This window comes from Esox lucius, chromosome 16 (genome assembly GCF_011004845.1).
Source record: "Esox lucius isolate fEsoLuc1 chromosome 16, fEsoLuc1.pri, whole genome shotgun sequence".
NCBI lineage: Eukaryota > Metazoa > Chordata > Actinopteri > Esociformes > Esocidae > Esox > Esox lucius.
Window position 1 is genome coordinate 7,662,776 of NC_047584.1, and position 15,936 is coordinate 7,678,711.

Consider the following 15,936-nt stretch of genomic DNA (forward strand, 5'->3'; position numbering starts at 1 on the left):
AAGTACCTTAACCATTTTACAACTCGACCAATCGGTGTGTTGACTGTAGTTACCTCTAAAATATTTGAAATCCTCTATCCACCCAACCTTTGACCTTTCCACTAGGGTTCCTCCAAGAAAGAGGGATCTCAATTGTCCTTGTCAGGTGAAAACATGAGAGGAAGCAGAAAGCGGAGAAAGCGATCCGTGCAGGGAGGGTGCCCAGGTCATGTGGCTATCGATCATGAGGCCACCATGTACTTCATTACCAGCGCCAGGGTCTTAATCCCTCCAGGGTTGTCAACGCTCTCCCACTTTTCACAACTAAGCAGACATTCAATGATATAAACCCCTGCCCACAGCTATTGTGCTGCTCCGTGCTGGTTTAGTTCACCCTGCTGGGCTGGTCATTATGGGAGGGGTGGGGGGGACTGCTACGTACAGCGGAATTCCCTTGGTTTTAACGCTGTGGATGTTGCAGTTTCTTGTCCTGTGTGTTAGAGATTGGAGAGAATTTGTTTTAGGCTTTAGATGTACAGATATAAGGTACATTGTCTGAAGCTGATGTACCTGTTCAGGTTATGATCATCGTATGGAGCACAACAGATAAACATGCAACATAACCTGTGATATGGCTGCAATGTGGGGTGTAGATAAGTGCTGTTTGATAAATATCTGACCATAATATGATAAGGTTGTCTGTTAACTGACATGACTTCATATATCACAACACGCATTCACGCACACCCATACAGGTCCACCCACGTACACTTTTAGAATCACACGCTCATTTAGAACATCAAAAATACAGACAGAACTGATTAAGCTTCTCTCTATCCCCTGACTGGCATAGATGAGACCAGCCCGTCTAATGTGTGGGACTGTAAGAACCGTGGGGTGAACGGGACACAGAGGGGCCAGATTGTCTGGAGGCTGGAGCCTGGGCCTTACTTCATGGACGGTGAGTAGAAGAAAAAAAAGGTTAGAAGTGGGGAGGAGGGAAAATAAAGGGAGAGAAGAAAGAAGGTGGAAATGGGATTTACATACTGAAAGTAGGATTAAATATGGTATGGAAACTAAGTTTGAAAGTGTCTTTGGGAACAGAGTTAAGGGCATTCCAATGGGATGGAACAAACAAATCTTAATTTTAGCAGATATCATCCATAGCATCTTACTATAGTGAGCATGCAGCTCCCTACTTTTTCATTCATTTCCACCATGGGAATCGAACTCATTACCCTAGCATTGCGTGCTCTACCAATTATGCAACATTTACCGACCAGGTTTTGTTCAGATGTGAATCTAACAAGAACAGGCCGTCCTCAAAAATTTAGTATCCGTGTGACAAGGGCAGTCGTCAAGGAGGCCACCAAGAGGCCACTGGCTGAGCTGGGAGACATTAAGCATACTGCAACAATAGCCAAGACGCTTCACAAAAGTGGCCTTCATGGTAGATTGGCAAAAAGATAAACATTGTTGAAACAAATGTGGCTACAGTTTACCAGAGGTAATAGAGGAGACTCTAAGACCAAGGGGAAGATGTTATGGCTTCAAAACTAAAACTAACCGCACATCATCCTGAGGACATCCCTCCTGTGAAACGTGATTGTGGTAGCATCTTGCTATGGGGATGATTTTCTACAGCACGGACAGGATTAAGGAGGTCCTTGAAGGATCCAGAGCACACAAGTCCTCAGACTTGGGTGAAGATTCATATTTCAGCATGACAGTGACCCAAAGCACACAGCCAAGATAATGCTGAAATGGATTCAGGCCAAGTCTGTTAATGTCCTTAAGTCAAAGCCTGGTGCTCAATCCAAGTGAGAATATGTAGAAGACTTTAAAATTGCTGTGTCCAGCTGTGCAAAGCTGATTGAGACTCATCCAAATAGACTCATGGCTGTAATGGCTGCCAAAGGTGCTTCTACCAAATATTGACGGACGGGATGAATTTTCTGTTTTATATTTGTAATTCATTTAGAAAAGTTTGCAAACAATTCTTCTGTTTGACATTATGGACTTCTTTAGTGTTGTCAAAACACATTTTGATTTCATGTTGTAACAATAAAATGTGGAAAAGTCCAAGGGGGGTAAATTCTTCAGAGAGGCACTGTGGTGCATTGACTTTGACCTCATAGGGCACTGGTCAAAAGTAGTGCACTATAAATAGAACAGGGTTCTCTTTCAGATGCAGCCATAGTGCCATACTACTGGGAATATACGTTTCCTGCTATTACATTGAACAAATATTTTAATGTAATTTACAATTCTGTAATACATGTATACTCAAGTAATTATTAGCAAGATTGGTCCGTCTCTGTGTATGAACTTTTCTGTTACATAAGGAGATTTGAAGTCATGCAAACAAGAGAATGGAGGCAGCCAGAGTGAGTGCAAAGAAAACAAAGGTTGTGTTCATATCATGTATCTTTGTGTTTCCCCATAGCTGAGACCAAGATCTGCTTCAAGTACTACCATGGTGTCAGCGGAGCCCTGAGAGCAACTACCCCCTGCATCACCGTGAAGAACCCTGGAGTTCTGGTGTGTGTGTGTGTATGATCCTGGTCTAACTATACATGCGGGGAACAGAAGTAATCCAGATAATTCTGTTTTACAGGTTAGGTTTAAGTTAAATCTTAAAATTATGGAGTTAGAATGATACTTTTTGGTTAAGGACTTAAGGGTTAAGTTCAGGTAGCTACATTGAATTTAGGCATAAGGTTAGATTATTGAGGTTAACGTTAGGGGATGGATTAGAGTTTGGGGAATGCAAATATAGATTTCTGTTTTTCTGGTCCTCAAATGGATGGACAAAACAAACGTCAGTTTGTGGTCCATTTTGATTGTGGTCCATTTTGGTTGGTTACTCGGTACAACACTAATAGTTCTGACAATAAAACTTGTAAACTTTACAACTGTCAACTTTGGGGGATTTTGTTTTCCTACAGGGGGTGAGTGCTTCAATATGTTTACATCATATTTTTTTACTAATACAAGCTATTCATTTTTTGTGTTTAGCTTGTTTATCTGGTTTGTCTAAAGCATAGAGATAAAGAAAAGCACTAAACCAGGTATGCCTAAGAACCTTTGAGTATTTATTTTGAGTAAATCACTTGTGGCAAACACAATTTTCTAAAAATAACATGAACATAATATGTAAATACAATTTCCGACGACAAATTCTTGTTTCGCCACAAGATGAAACCCATCTGTGCACAGCTGTCTCCAGACCACTGTCCTGGAAAGTGTATAAACTCATTAACAGTGGTTTACCTGGTTAATATTGGTTTTCTCCATTGAACAAGTGCTGTTGTTGGTGATAAGAGAATAGTTTCAGTGCCAGTGTGAGATGTTTTTAGTTGCCTCCCACCAACAATTTCTTTTTCCTGATTCTGGAACTAGAAGACTTGACTTCCTACATCACTGCTCATTCCAATCCAGTACACATTGAGTGAGACAGTGTGTTTAAAGTAAATGCTTGTACCCACTACAAAGTTATAAAATAGTCATCTTGAAAATGGGAGTGGAGGTTACAGTTCTTCAGGAAGAATATGAAAAGTCCAAAATAACTTCCACAGTTACATTATTGAATTTTGTATCATATATTGTAATTGTTCTACATTTTATGCAGCTGTCTGGCAAATTATTTGTGTGGCATCTTGTTTTGTGTAAAAATATGTAAACATTTTAGTTGAGTGTCCAATTGTATTAAGATTTCAAGGTGATTATAATATTGTTGTTTTTCTGTAGTTGGATGACAAGCATTGTCCACATCCACTATACGTCTTTCTAATTCAGTTAAGTCTGCCTTGCTCCTTTTCTGTTCTAGAATTATATAAAACAAGTTCTCAAATAAGTATTTACCAAAATTGTAATTTTGGCTTTCAAATATTCAAAGAATGGTGGTTCTGTGAGAACCTAAGTATTGAACCTCCACACTCTTTCAAGTGACATGATGTCACCAAATCTCAAGAAGGTTAGAGAGCTGTGGTAAAACAGGGAAGAAAAACTAGGCAAGCCTAGTTCAGCCAGCCCATGGGTAGAAGTGACGGTGGTGAGCCAGGGAGTGGGCTTCGAAAATAAGCTTTATATGGGCCAAGTCCAGATACCTGGTAGATATGTTTTAGGTGATTACTTTGACACAAGAACAGACTAGCATATTATTGATATTGCAATACGATATTGGCGATCTCCCACATCCTAGCCAAGTGTGATGAAATAGATTCAAGCTTTGTCAGTGGGGAGCAATGCAAAAAATATTGGCCTGTATCTTGTCCTACAACATGTTAATAATTCAGGAACCTCTGGGAACCATTAAGCCATGACTTTCTGTTCATTTCCTGAACATTTTATATCGGCAATGAGATTGTCAATATAGCATTGCTATATCATTTAAATAGTTGGCTGTGTGTTATAAAGGAAAAACGTTAATATCATCACACCAACAAGCCAGGGGTTTTAACCTACGAAGTTGCACAGAGGCGTACATGGTAAGTATCAAGAAAGAATGAGGCTTTGGATTCCAAGTTGTGCATGCATGTCTCAAACCACCATGATACTGAACAATGAATAGTTCAGAAAGAATTTCAGAATTAATCATTATTAAAGACGTGCATACTGTTTACAAGATGGGTACACCCAACAATGAGGTGCTAGGACAGAAGAGTTTTGACTGTGTGAATCAAAGGGATTGGCTCGAAATGGCTGAACGAAGAGCCACTGTAGGGTTGTAGGGTTTGAGGATTGCCTGAAGGAAGAGAGAAGCTACTCTTGTTGCTCTGCAGGCAAGAACCATAGCCTTTAAGATTCAAATGGAAGCCAGTGTAGTGTGCAGAGAACCGTGGTGACATAGGATAAATTTGGAAGGTGGAACCCCAGACAGGCCACTGCATTCTGAATGGTTTGCGTGAGCGCTACCAAGAGTAAGCAAAGGTAAAGGAGACATGAGATGACAAGTACCTGTCCTGCTTCCTGTGTGAGATAATGTTGAAGAGCATGTGCCTGCAGGAGCAAGACACTGCCTTGATGTTAGCAGAGAATGAGTGTGTTGTCTAGGGTCATGCCAAGGTTATTTGTATTCTGGGAGGACAACACTGTAGTTGTCAACCATGATGCACAAGTCCTGGCGTGAACTTGTTCTTCCAGCAAAAGAAGAGCAGCTCAGTCTTGTCAAGGTTAAGCTTGAGGTGGTAGGCCTATACCCAAGAGGATATGTCAGAGGTGCATGTTTTTGTTTTTGGCCAAACACTTACACCTGTTTCAAATTATGTAATTAATCAGGTGTTTATGTCATGGTGCGGTGAGGATCAGCGCCACCGTGCCGTGCACCCCCAGTTCCTGTCACTCCACAAACGTATTCTGGACTTGTTTTCTGTCACATGTCTTCAGTCATTCCCACCAGGTCCCAATCATCCCATTAGTATGTGTTTAAATGTATCTCCTCTGCTCCCCTCGATTGTCCATCATTGTTGTGTTGTTGTCATTTCATGTCTCACGTATGGGTGAGTGCTTTCGTTTTGCTGTTTCAATTCAGCCCCTTTTCTTTTATTAAGTTTGTTTGTGCTATGTGTTGTTTTCATAAAAAAAAGCCTACTTTGAATGCGATCCATCTGCGCATGGTTCCTCTCCACCACCACCCGTTACAGAATGATCCACCAGCAAGGAACCAGCAGGTTGGAATAAAAAAAATATATAATAATAATAATAAAACAAAAGCCACCGTGGCCACATGGACTAGTACCAGTGGCCATGGGAGAAGCCTGAGACGCCGGAGCAGGAATACCGGTGTCTCAGCCACATCTTCGGGGATGACCACCCGAACCTGCGGATGAGAGGGAAGTATTCCCGCCAGGGGGACTGGTTTTCCGACCCCCTCTCATCTGGATACGGAGTACGACTCCTTGGACGTGGACGCCATGGAGGGGGTGCTCGAGTGGGACCCTGTTCTGTGCCAGCTGGTCTCAGGCCTTCTCTGAGGCAGAGGGGAGTACCAACACGTGGGCGGGATCCCCAAACTGGGGTCCACGGCCCACTTCCGTCCCTTGTCCAGCAACACCACAGAGGATTCCCCAGGAAATCTTTGGGGGGGGCTGATGGGGTGCCCCAGGGGGGCCTCTTGGGAGTCCGAGGGAAGATCCCTGCCTTCGGGTCTTGGACCAAGCCCTTCCGTGCCGCCTCCCCAACGCTGTGTGGAAGGATGGGTAGTCGCCTGGCCATTCGGCGCACCCCACTCCCTGCTCCGCAGCCTGTTGTGGCCCCGCCGTCTGCTGCTCCCCCAGCTGCTGCTCCACGGCCTGCTTTACTTCCAGTGCCAGCCCCTAGGCGCCGGGTGTTCCCGGCTGCCCAGGAGCAGCTGCCAGCGCCTGGTTCCTCTCCACCACCACCTGTTACACTTTAATTTTAATCAGGTGTGTGAGTTGTTGGGCAAAAACAAAAATGTGCACCCGTTTGGGTCCTAAGGACCAGGATTGGGAAACACTAATCTAAGGCATAATCAAGGAAGCGTGAATGGTCTCTCTTCACCTGTTAAATTTCCCCCTTGCAGCTCCCCCTCCTATTACCAAAAACAACATAGTTTAGTACTTTATTCATTTGACAACATAACATCACATGAAAAATATGTGAGGTTCTATTTTGAATCTGTGGTCTAAAAAAATGTGGTTATGCAGTTTTATTTTCTCCTTTTTACATCAAATTTCCTCTCTAATTATGGAGGCAAGCCTGCCACCATTGAAGTGCATTTGCCTCAAGGTGTTGGCATATTGGGAATTGTGGATTTTGGTTGCAGAATGGAGAAGGGACTCACTTTGATGCTGCTCTCCCAGAATTATTCACTGGGATTTATGATGACTCAGAAGAAAAGCTGTCTCTCTCTATATCAGTGCATTTCCTTTATAGATCTAAAGCGGTCCTCGTTTGGAGACCTTGCATATTCATCACTGAGCAGGGTGGAAGCTTGGCCACTTTCGCTTAGGCAATTCAATGTGGTTCTGCATCTTGAGAGTCTTGGGGCTGTAGGTGTCTATGATGGCCTTTGTGCCTCTTGGGCTGCAATGGATGTGCCCATGCTAATACTGAATGAACTCTATGCTGGTGCATCCTATCACCCCAACCAAAGTGTTCATGTTTACCATCATGCACTAGCCTGGTAAAGCAACCCTCAGCTGGCATTGCAGTCATGTCTTGCAAGGCGTTCACAATAGAAACATTCCTAAGAGGGTGTGATGCCTCGTGCAAGGGCTACAAATGTAAACGTTGGCATCCACAGCAGGAGAGTTGGAACTCATGGGCTTGGAACATGAGAGATCCAATCTGAGTGAGTGACTAATCCTCATTACCACTATTGAATCAACAATAGGCACTTCAGTGAGGTCCCTCTTTTCGTAGCGGTGGTATTTAAGATGTTGTGCCAAAATAAAGAACTTGTTCCTTCCTTTTTATTCCTACAGGATTTGTTTGAGCAGGGTTTTTCCATCTGCATTGAGGTGTATTTGTCAGTGATTTCAGTGTGCCATCAGAGTGTATAGCAGATTTCACTACAGGTTCCTATCCCTTTGAAAATATGAGGGATATGTGTCTCCATAGTCCAGCCTCCAGCATGGGAGGAATGGAGCATAGTTTGAGACTTGCTATGTGTTCCTCTCTTACAACAATCAGCCCTAAGGTTTGTGGTGTAGGTTCCTTCACTGTGTGCATGTTTAGAAGTGTACATGTTAATGCCATTTCTCTGTCTACCTCAGGGAGAAGGTCAAAGTGACGGACAGTCATCCACAGACCATCCTCGTAAACTAATCAGCTTTACTTTGACAGGTGAGGTGTGGTTTGACAAAAACAAAGACTGTGTCGTAATTTACTCTAAATGGTGTACAGTCGATAGATCAGTTTAGTAGCAACTGCAACAAAAGGCTTTCATCAGCGTTTCCATTCTTGATTCACATATTAATATTACATTAATATTAATTACTACCATAATTAACTATTTTCCCTACATTTATTGTTCACACTTGTAATTGTAGATGAAAGTAGATATTAAAACAGCATGGTATTTCCATTTTGGAAAGATGCAAGACAATTCTATCAAATTGGCATTTGCCAGTTGGCTGCAGTTTAACACAACATTTGTCAAGTTGATTGGCCTTTCGAAGAGGTTGTTGGGAGGAGATATAGGAGAGCATTGTTATGGCTAGTATAAAACGACTGGAAAGGTTAAAAAAATGCATTTGATACCACTATTTCAATGTGTTTGATACTTTTCCAAGCACTGGACTCTTTCCTCCATTATCTACACCCAATAGCTTTCTCTGGTTGGCATTTTATCTTCTATTTTGTTAAGTCAAAACCTCAGATGACCCAAGGCTATACTACTTTGAGTAGGAGTGCACACACACCCCCACCTCTATGTAATCTTATTCATTATTCACTAAAAGCAAAAAAGGATCCTGGATCACGCCCTTAATTCACGCATCCCCTGATGTAATGATGGTCTCCATCTGTGTAGACATGCGTGCAGTGGGGCTGAAGAAGGGCATGTTCTTCAACCCGGATCCCTACCTTAAGATGTCCATCCACCCTGGAAAGAGGAGCGGCTTCCCCACCTACAGCCACCATGGACAGGAGAGACGCTCTGCCATTATCGCCAACACTACCAACCCTGTTTGGCACGGAGAGGTGATCTACAGTGGATATAAAAAGTCTACACACCCCTGTTAAAATGACAGGTTTTTGTGATTTAAAAGAACGAGACAAAGATAAAACATGTCAGAACTTTTTCCAATTTTAATGTGACCTACAGGTGCTGGTCATAAAATTTGAATATCATCAAAAAGTTGATTTATTTCAATAATTCCATTCAAAAAGTGAAACTTTATGTATACATTCATTACACACAGACTGATATATTTCAAGTGTTTATTTCTTTTAATTTTGATGATTATAACTGACAACTAATGAAAACCCCAAATTCACTATCTCAGAAAATGTGAATATTTTGAAAAGGTTCAATATTGAAGACACCTGGTGCCACACTCTAATCAGCTAATTAACCCAAAACACCTGCAAAAGCCTTTAAATGGTCTCTCAGTCTAGTTCTGTAGGCTACACAATCATGGAGAAGACTGCTGACTTGACAGCTGTCCAAAAGATGACCATTGACACCTTGCACAAGGAGGGCAAGACACAAAAAGTAATAGCTAAAGAGGCTGGCTGTTCACAGAGCTCTGTATCCAAGCACATTAATAGAGAGGCGAAGGAAAGGAAAAGATGTGGTAGAAAAATGTGTACAAGCAATAGGGATAACCGCACCCTGGAGAGGATTGTGAAACAAAACCCATTAAAAAATGTGGAGGAGATTCACAGAGTGGACTGCAGCTGGAGTCAGTGCTTCAAGAACCACCACGCACAGAAGTATGCAAGACATGGGTTTCAGCTATCGCATTCCTTGTGTCAAGCCACTCTTGAACAAGACACAACATCAGAAGCATCTCACCTGGGCTAAAGACAAAAAGGACTGGACTGCTGCTGAGTTATGTTCTCTGATGAAAGTAAATTTAGCATTTCCTTTGGAAATCAAGGTCCCAGAGTCTGGAGGAAGAGAGGAGAGGCACGGAATCCACGTTGCTTGAAGTCCAGTGTGAAGTTTCCACAGTCAGTGATGGTTTGGAGTGCCATGTCTTCTGCTGGTGTTGGTCCACTGTGTTTTCTGAGGTCCAAGGTCAACGCAGCCGTCTACCAGGAAGTTTTAGAGCACTTCATACTTCCTGCTGCTGACCAACTTTATGGATGCAGATTTCATTTTCCAACAGGACTTGGCACCTGCACACAGTGCCAAAGCTACCAGTACCTGGTTTAAGGACCATGGTATCCCTGTTCTTAATTGGCCAGCAAACTCGCCTGACCTTAACCCTATAGAAAATCTATGGGGTATTGTGAAGAGGAAGATGTGATACGCCAGACCCAACAATGCAGAAGAGCTGAAGGCTCCTGGGCTCTCATAACACCTGAGCAGTGCCACAGACTGATCAACTCCATGCCATGCCGCATGGCTGCAGTAATTCAGGCAAATGGAGCCCCAACTAAGTACTGAGTGTTGTACATGCTCATACATTTCATGTTCATACTTTTCAGTTGGCCAGCATTTCTAACATTTTTTTTTTTTGTATTGGTCTTAAGTAATATTCAATTTTTCTGAGAGATACTGAATTTGGGATTTTCATTAGTTGTCAGTTATAATCATCACAATTAAAAGAAATAAACATTTGAAATATATCAGTCTGTGCGTAATGAATGAATATACTATACAAGTTTCACTTTTTGAATGGAATTACTGAAATAAATGAACTTGTTGATGATTTTCTAATTTTATGACCAGCACCTGTATAATGTGAACAATTCAATTGAAAAACAAACTGAAATCTTCGAGGGGGAAAAAATTAAGAATAAAAACCTTACAATAACCTGGTTGCATAAGTGTGCACATCCTCTTATAACTGGGGATGTGGCTATGTTCAGAATTAATCAATCACATTCAAACTCATGTTAAATAGAAGTCATTAGACACCTGCCATCATTTAAAGTGACTCTGATTAATCACAAACAAAGTTCAGCTTCAGAGAGCTTCCAAAGCATCAGAGGGATCTCATTGTTGATGAACGATATCAGTCAGGAGAAGGGTACAAAATAATTTCCAAAGCATTAGATATACGATGGAACACAGTGAAGACAGTCATAATCAAGTGGAGAAAATATGGCACAACAGAGAACTCCACTACACCTGTCACGATGCAGGTGTAGGGGAGTGTGTAGAAGAGAAACCCGAGTCAAACGCAGGGAGGCGATAAACGTAACTTGTATTTTCAATATACAAAATCAAAGGCACGCTATAAAACTGCGCACAAGCACTAAAACAAATCTCCAGTAATGTAAGACATAGAACAATACCACACAAAGACACCCAGAAACACAGGAACTAATATAGGCAACATAATGAGGGAATGGACACCAGGTGTGTGCAATAACAAGACATGACAGTGCCGTGGGAGGAGGAGCGGCGTGGCTAGAAGGCCGGCGATGACGCGCGCCGAACACCACGTCGGGAGGGGTGTCCTCCACGCGAGTCCTCGTTACAAGAAAACTGGTCAGGGAGGCTTCCAAGAGGCCTGCAGCAACATTAAAGCACTACATGAATTTCTGGCAAGTACTGTCTGAGTGCTACATGTCACAACAATCTCCCGTATTCTTCATATGAATGGGCTATGAGGTAGGGTGGCAAGATGGAAACCTTTTCTTACAAAGATAAACATCCAAGCCCGGATGAAGTTTGCAAAAACAAACATCAAGTCCCCCAAAAGCATGTGGGAAAATGTGTTATGACCAAGGTTGAACTTTTTGGCCATAATTCCAAAAGGGATGTTTGGCGCAAAAACAACACTGCACATCACCCAAAGAACACCATACCCACAGTGAAGCATGGTGGTGGCAGCATAATGCTTTGGGGCTGTTTATCTTTGCTGGAACAGGGGCCTTAGTCAGGGTGGAGGGAATTATGAACAGTTCCAAATACCAGGCAATGTTGGCACAAAACCTTCAGGCATCCGTTAGAATGCTGAAGTTCACCTTTCAGCACGACAACAACCCAAAGAACGCATCCAAATCCACAAAAGCATGGCTTCACCTGAAGAAGATTAACGTTTTGGAATGGCCCAGCCAGAGCCCAGACCTGAATCCAATTGAACATCTGTGGGGTGATCTGAAGAGGGCTGTGCACAGGAGATGCCCTCACAATCTGACAGATTTGGAGCGCTTTTGCAAAGAAGAGTTGGCAAATATTGCCACATCAAGATGTGCCATGCTAATAGACTCCTACCCAAAAAGACTGAGTGCTGTAAAAAAATCAAAAAGTGCTTCAACAAAGTGTTAGTTTAAGGGTGTGCACACTATGCAACTAGGTTATTCTGAGTTTCTTATTTTCCTTGTTTTCCCCCTAAAAGATTTCAGTATGTTTTTCAATTGAATTGAATTGTCACATTAAGGGTGGAAAGAGTTCTGACATGATTTATCTTTTTCTCATTCTGTCTCATCATAAGAACCTGGCATTTTCACAAGGGTGTGTAGACTTTTTATATCCACTGTATATGGATATATGCACAGTTTTGTCGGTGCTGACACTGATTGCTGCAATTAACTTTTACTAATTTATGTTAGCTTTTTTATTCAATGGAAACCTACCAAGGTCAGGGTATTAATTAGAAATGATCATACCAATAAAATAGAAGAAAAAATTGCAAATTGTAATAAATAAACAGCACCAGGAATTTTTCTTGTTGTACTAAATAAGGGAAATGTACGGAAGAGGATTAGTGCCAAGCAATAATACAAAAATTAAACTATCTCAACATTAAAGTCATTATAATACGAGATTAAACTAGTTAAATTTCGAGAAAAAAAGAGTCTAAATACAATATTGAGAATAAACTCATTAAATATCGAAAATAAAGTTGTTGTGTTGAGAAAAAAATAGTTATTTTTCGAGAAAAAAGTTTAAATACAATCTTGAGAATAAAAGTCGACATTAAATGTAGAGAATAACACATTCGATCAGTGTGCATTGCATAGTCTACTGATAGAAGACATGGCAGAGTTGGATCAATTAGTCAAGCTATATAATAGACTTTCTTTCAGTAACAAAGATACTATCAACTATACTATCAACTTTAGCTAATTATGACAGAATTATAATTAGCATACAAACTTTAAAGAGAATTTGCAAGCGGCTAGGTCTTTTTAGAAGAAAAAATCAGTCCAATTTGCGCGATGTACTGACAACATGAATTGACAACCAGTGGACAAATGCAAGGTTATCGCTTGGCTTCACCTACACGCGATTCATCAAGGTTTCAAAGGATACCATAAGACGGATTATTCTCGATATTTAATGAGTTTATTCTCAATATTGTATTTCAACTTTTTTCTCAAAATTTAACAAGTTTAATCTCGCATTATAATGACTTTAATCTCGAGATAGTTTTATTTTTTTATTATTGCTTGGCACTAATCCTCTTCCGTAGAAATGCATATGTAACATTATTTACATTATTTACTTAGCTAAGAAACACCAGACTGATTTCTCATGTGACCAAGTCATCTTAGGTAAACATGTACAAACACCTGTCTCCCTTCCTCTATAGAAATACACTTTTGTAGCGCTGATGACAGACATATTGAACATTGAGGTGAAGGACAAGTTTGCCAAAAGTCGACCAATCATCAAGCGTTTCCTTGGTCAGCTAACCATTCCTGTTCAGAGGCTGATTGAGAAGATACCTGGGTAGGTAACAAGTGTTGTCGATCGATGGAATTGCCATCACACAAGGCAAAAGGAACGCATGCAACCACACACACAAACACACATCCACACACTGATTTAAAAACAAAACAAGATGCCTTTGTTCTCATGGCCATAATTATAGATCATTCACTATATTGTATATTGAAGTGTTCACTTTGTAATGTGATTGCGTTTGTTTGTCCGTCATTAGTGTCCAGCCTCTGAGCTTCTCTCTGTGTCGGAGGTTGCCTACTGAACATGTGAGTGGCCAGATGCAGTTCAAAGTGGAGCTCACGTCCACTGGACCCGATGGTGAGAGCCATTGCCAAGAATGTATTTTGCTGTTAACATCAATACCTTAACAAAAAAAAAGATCATATTTATCTATGAACTCGCTATTGGATTATAGTGGAATAAAAATCAAGATCAGCTATGATGTATTTACATTCTCAGGGGCCTCACCGGATTCTATCATTGGAGTGTCTCATAACGGAGCCCCAGGGACTCCATCAGATGATGAGGATCTGCCCCACCCACTACCGGGGGTGGTCTTGGCTGGAGGAACCTCTCCCACTGGCTCTCTCGGCTCACAGCGGTCATGGGAAGGCGGGGCCACAGCTTATCCTGTCCCAGACTATAGGGATTCTAGCGGAACAGAGGGTGGGACAACAGAAGGTGAATCCTCCTTTGGCCCTGAGCGGCTGCAGCGGATGCAGAGGTCCCTGAGCGAAGGCCTGGATGCCATCGAGGCCCCTAAGGGCCCTGGAGATAGGCCACTGGGTGCTGCCTCCCCAAAGCTACGCTCTAGCTTTCCCACTCACACGCGCCTCAGTGCCATGTTGCACATCGACTCAGACGAAGACGAGGAGCGATCGGGGCCCACTGACATCTACGCAACGCCTGGGTCCCCTCTGCTGCTCAACGGAGGTCCCCAGGGATCCGAGGGCCCTGAAGAAGAAGACGTGTTTCCAGAGCTACAGCAGGACCCAGACCCTGATGAGCCAGAGCCCAGACTGGAAGGTGATGTACAGGAGGGGGTACTGGGAGAAGAGGGTGCATCTGGTGTCGACGCCAGTGTGATTCCTGAGTTAGGCCTTGCCCTCGACTTGGAGGACGCCTCAGAGCCAGATGTTTTCTCAGAGGTGGAGGAAGTTCCTTTTTTCTCTGAGGCTCTGTCCCAGAACCTTTTGGCTGAGGGCCTGGAGGGGCCACAGGAGGGTCAGGGGCCCACTGACGATCCCTCGTCAGAAATTGACACCTGCTCCATGGCAACAGCCCCACAGACAGTCTTCTCTTCTTCAGAGAGTTGCCCAATCATAGTGTCTACGCCTCAGGTTAGTTACGTGTGGTGCAGTAAGTTAACCCTAACCTATGGTAAGATGTTCTTTTTGCAATAATTTTATCTGAAATGATTCAAAACAGAGGTAAAGAAAGTGAAGAGAAAAAAAGCTGCAGCTCTAATATAATTAACCATAACCCACCATTGGGTAATGACCAAAGGTCTATTAGTTGTTAAAAAAGGTGGAAAACCACCGAGAGCCTTTCGCGATGATGCTGCTGGGTAGTAATGCTATGTCAGTTCAATGTAATAGATGTGCAAACCTTATTCCCCAAAGCGAATAAGGTTTCTAACATTTTTAACGCTCCACTACATCCCTGGTCCAGACTTGGCTTTTTGGAACCACTGCTCTGACCTCACGTTGCCCTCATGTTGCTGGCTGTCTTTGGCTTTGTAGGAAGCAGAGGAGGGGGCAGAAGCTGCCATTGACCCAGGGGGGGGCACCATCACTGACAATCCACCCACCACTCAGCATGTCGACGATGAGGGGGGTGGGCGGATGTCAGTCAGCGAGGTTGAAGAAGACGCACCGTCAGCCTGTGAGCTGGAGCCCGGGGAGGAGATTGGGGAGGAGATTATGGAACAGAGGCGGAGCTGGCAGGCTTCTGGGGGCATGTCCAGTGATGATGTGATGGAGGAGCCCAAGCCTGCGGGGGAGGAGGGATCTGTGGATTCAGATGCAGTGGCTACAGAGACAGATGGAGAAGACGGTATGTAACTGGGTTGTTCCACGGAATCACTTTTGGCGTCCAATGGATATTTCACTTAGAAAAGATACAGTGTAAGATATAGTATATCCATGAAAAAAAGCCTGGTGTTTTGAATGATGTGCCCTTTAATATGTTGATGAAATGTAGCATTATGTCCCTCTGTGCCCTCTCAAGGGGTACCCCAGACCTGGGTTTCTGAGGCTGTAGCCCTGTATGATTTTGGTGTTTTTGCAGGCGAGGGGCATGCTTTGTTTCAATGGCGTTCACTTAGTTTCAATTGAACATGGGCATTATTAACCCCCTTGATGATTGGGCAAAGCCCAATGTTACGCACGCCTCCCGTTTTAAGTATTTTGAAGGTCTGGTGACTTACTAGTACAGTTTTATCCAATTTCCTGACAACATTTAACAAAGATTTGAAACTAAACCTTAAATTCACTAATTTAATTATTAAGTGATGTTTATTTTTCAGTCCTTAAACTGAACTTGTTTTAAAGGTGCACTCTGGTCACATGATCACCCCTTTAAATTGCATAGTTCCTCCAAAAACACACATTGTTAAAATAACATTTATTTAAAAATAATCT

General features: G+C 42.5%; 1 protein-coding gene across 4 annotated transcripts in view; it reads left to right on the plus strand.

Moving 5' to 3' along the window:
* The window catches only part of hecw2a (HECT, C2 and WW domain containing E3 ubiquitin protein ligase 2a), a 67,681-nt gene that overhangs the window by 15,143 nt on the left and 36,602 nt on the right, over positions 1-15,936 (plus strand). For all 4 annotated transcript variants that reach the window (XM_029113638.2, XM_029113637.2, XM_029113634.2 and 1 more), the window contains exons 4-11: positions 833-940; positions 2,426-2,520; positions 7,719-7,788; positions 8,477-8,646; positions 13,161-13,300; positions 13,512-13,612; positions 13,754-14,634; positions 15,037-15,349. In XM_029113638.2, the coding sequence (XP_028969471.1) occupies positions 833-940; positions 2,426-2,520; positions 7,719-7,788; positions 8,477-8,646; positions 13,161-13,300; positions 13,512-13,612; positions 13,754-14,634; positions 15,037-15,349 (1,878 nt within the window). The remainder of the gene's footprint in view (positions 1-832; positions 941-2,425; positions 2,521-7,718; positions 7,789-8,476; positions 8,647-13,160; positions 13,301-13,511; positions 13,613-13,753; positions 14,635-15,036; positions 15,350-15,936) is intronic.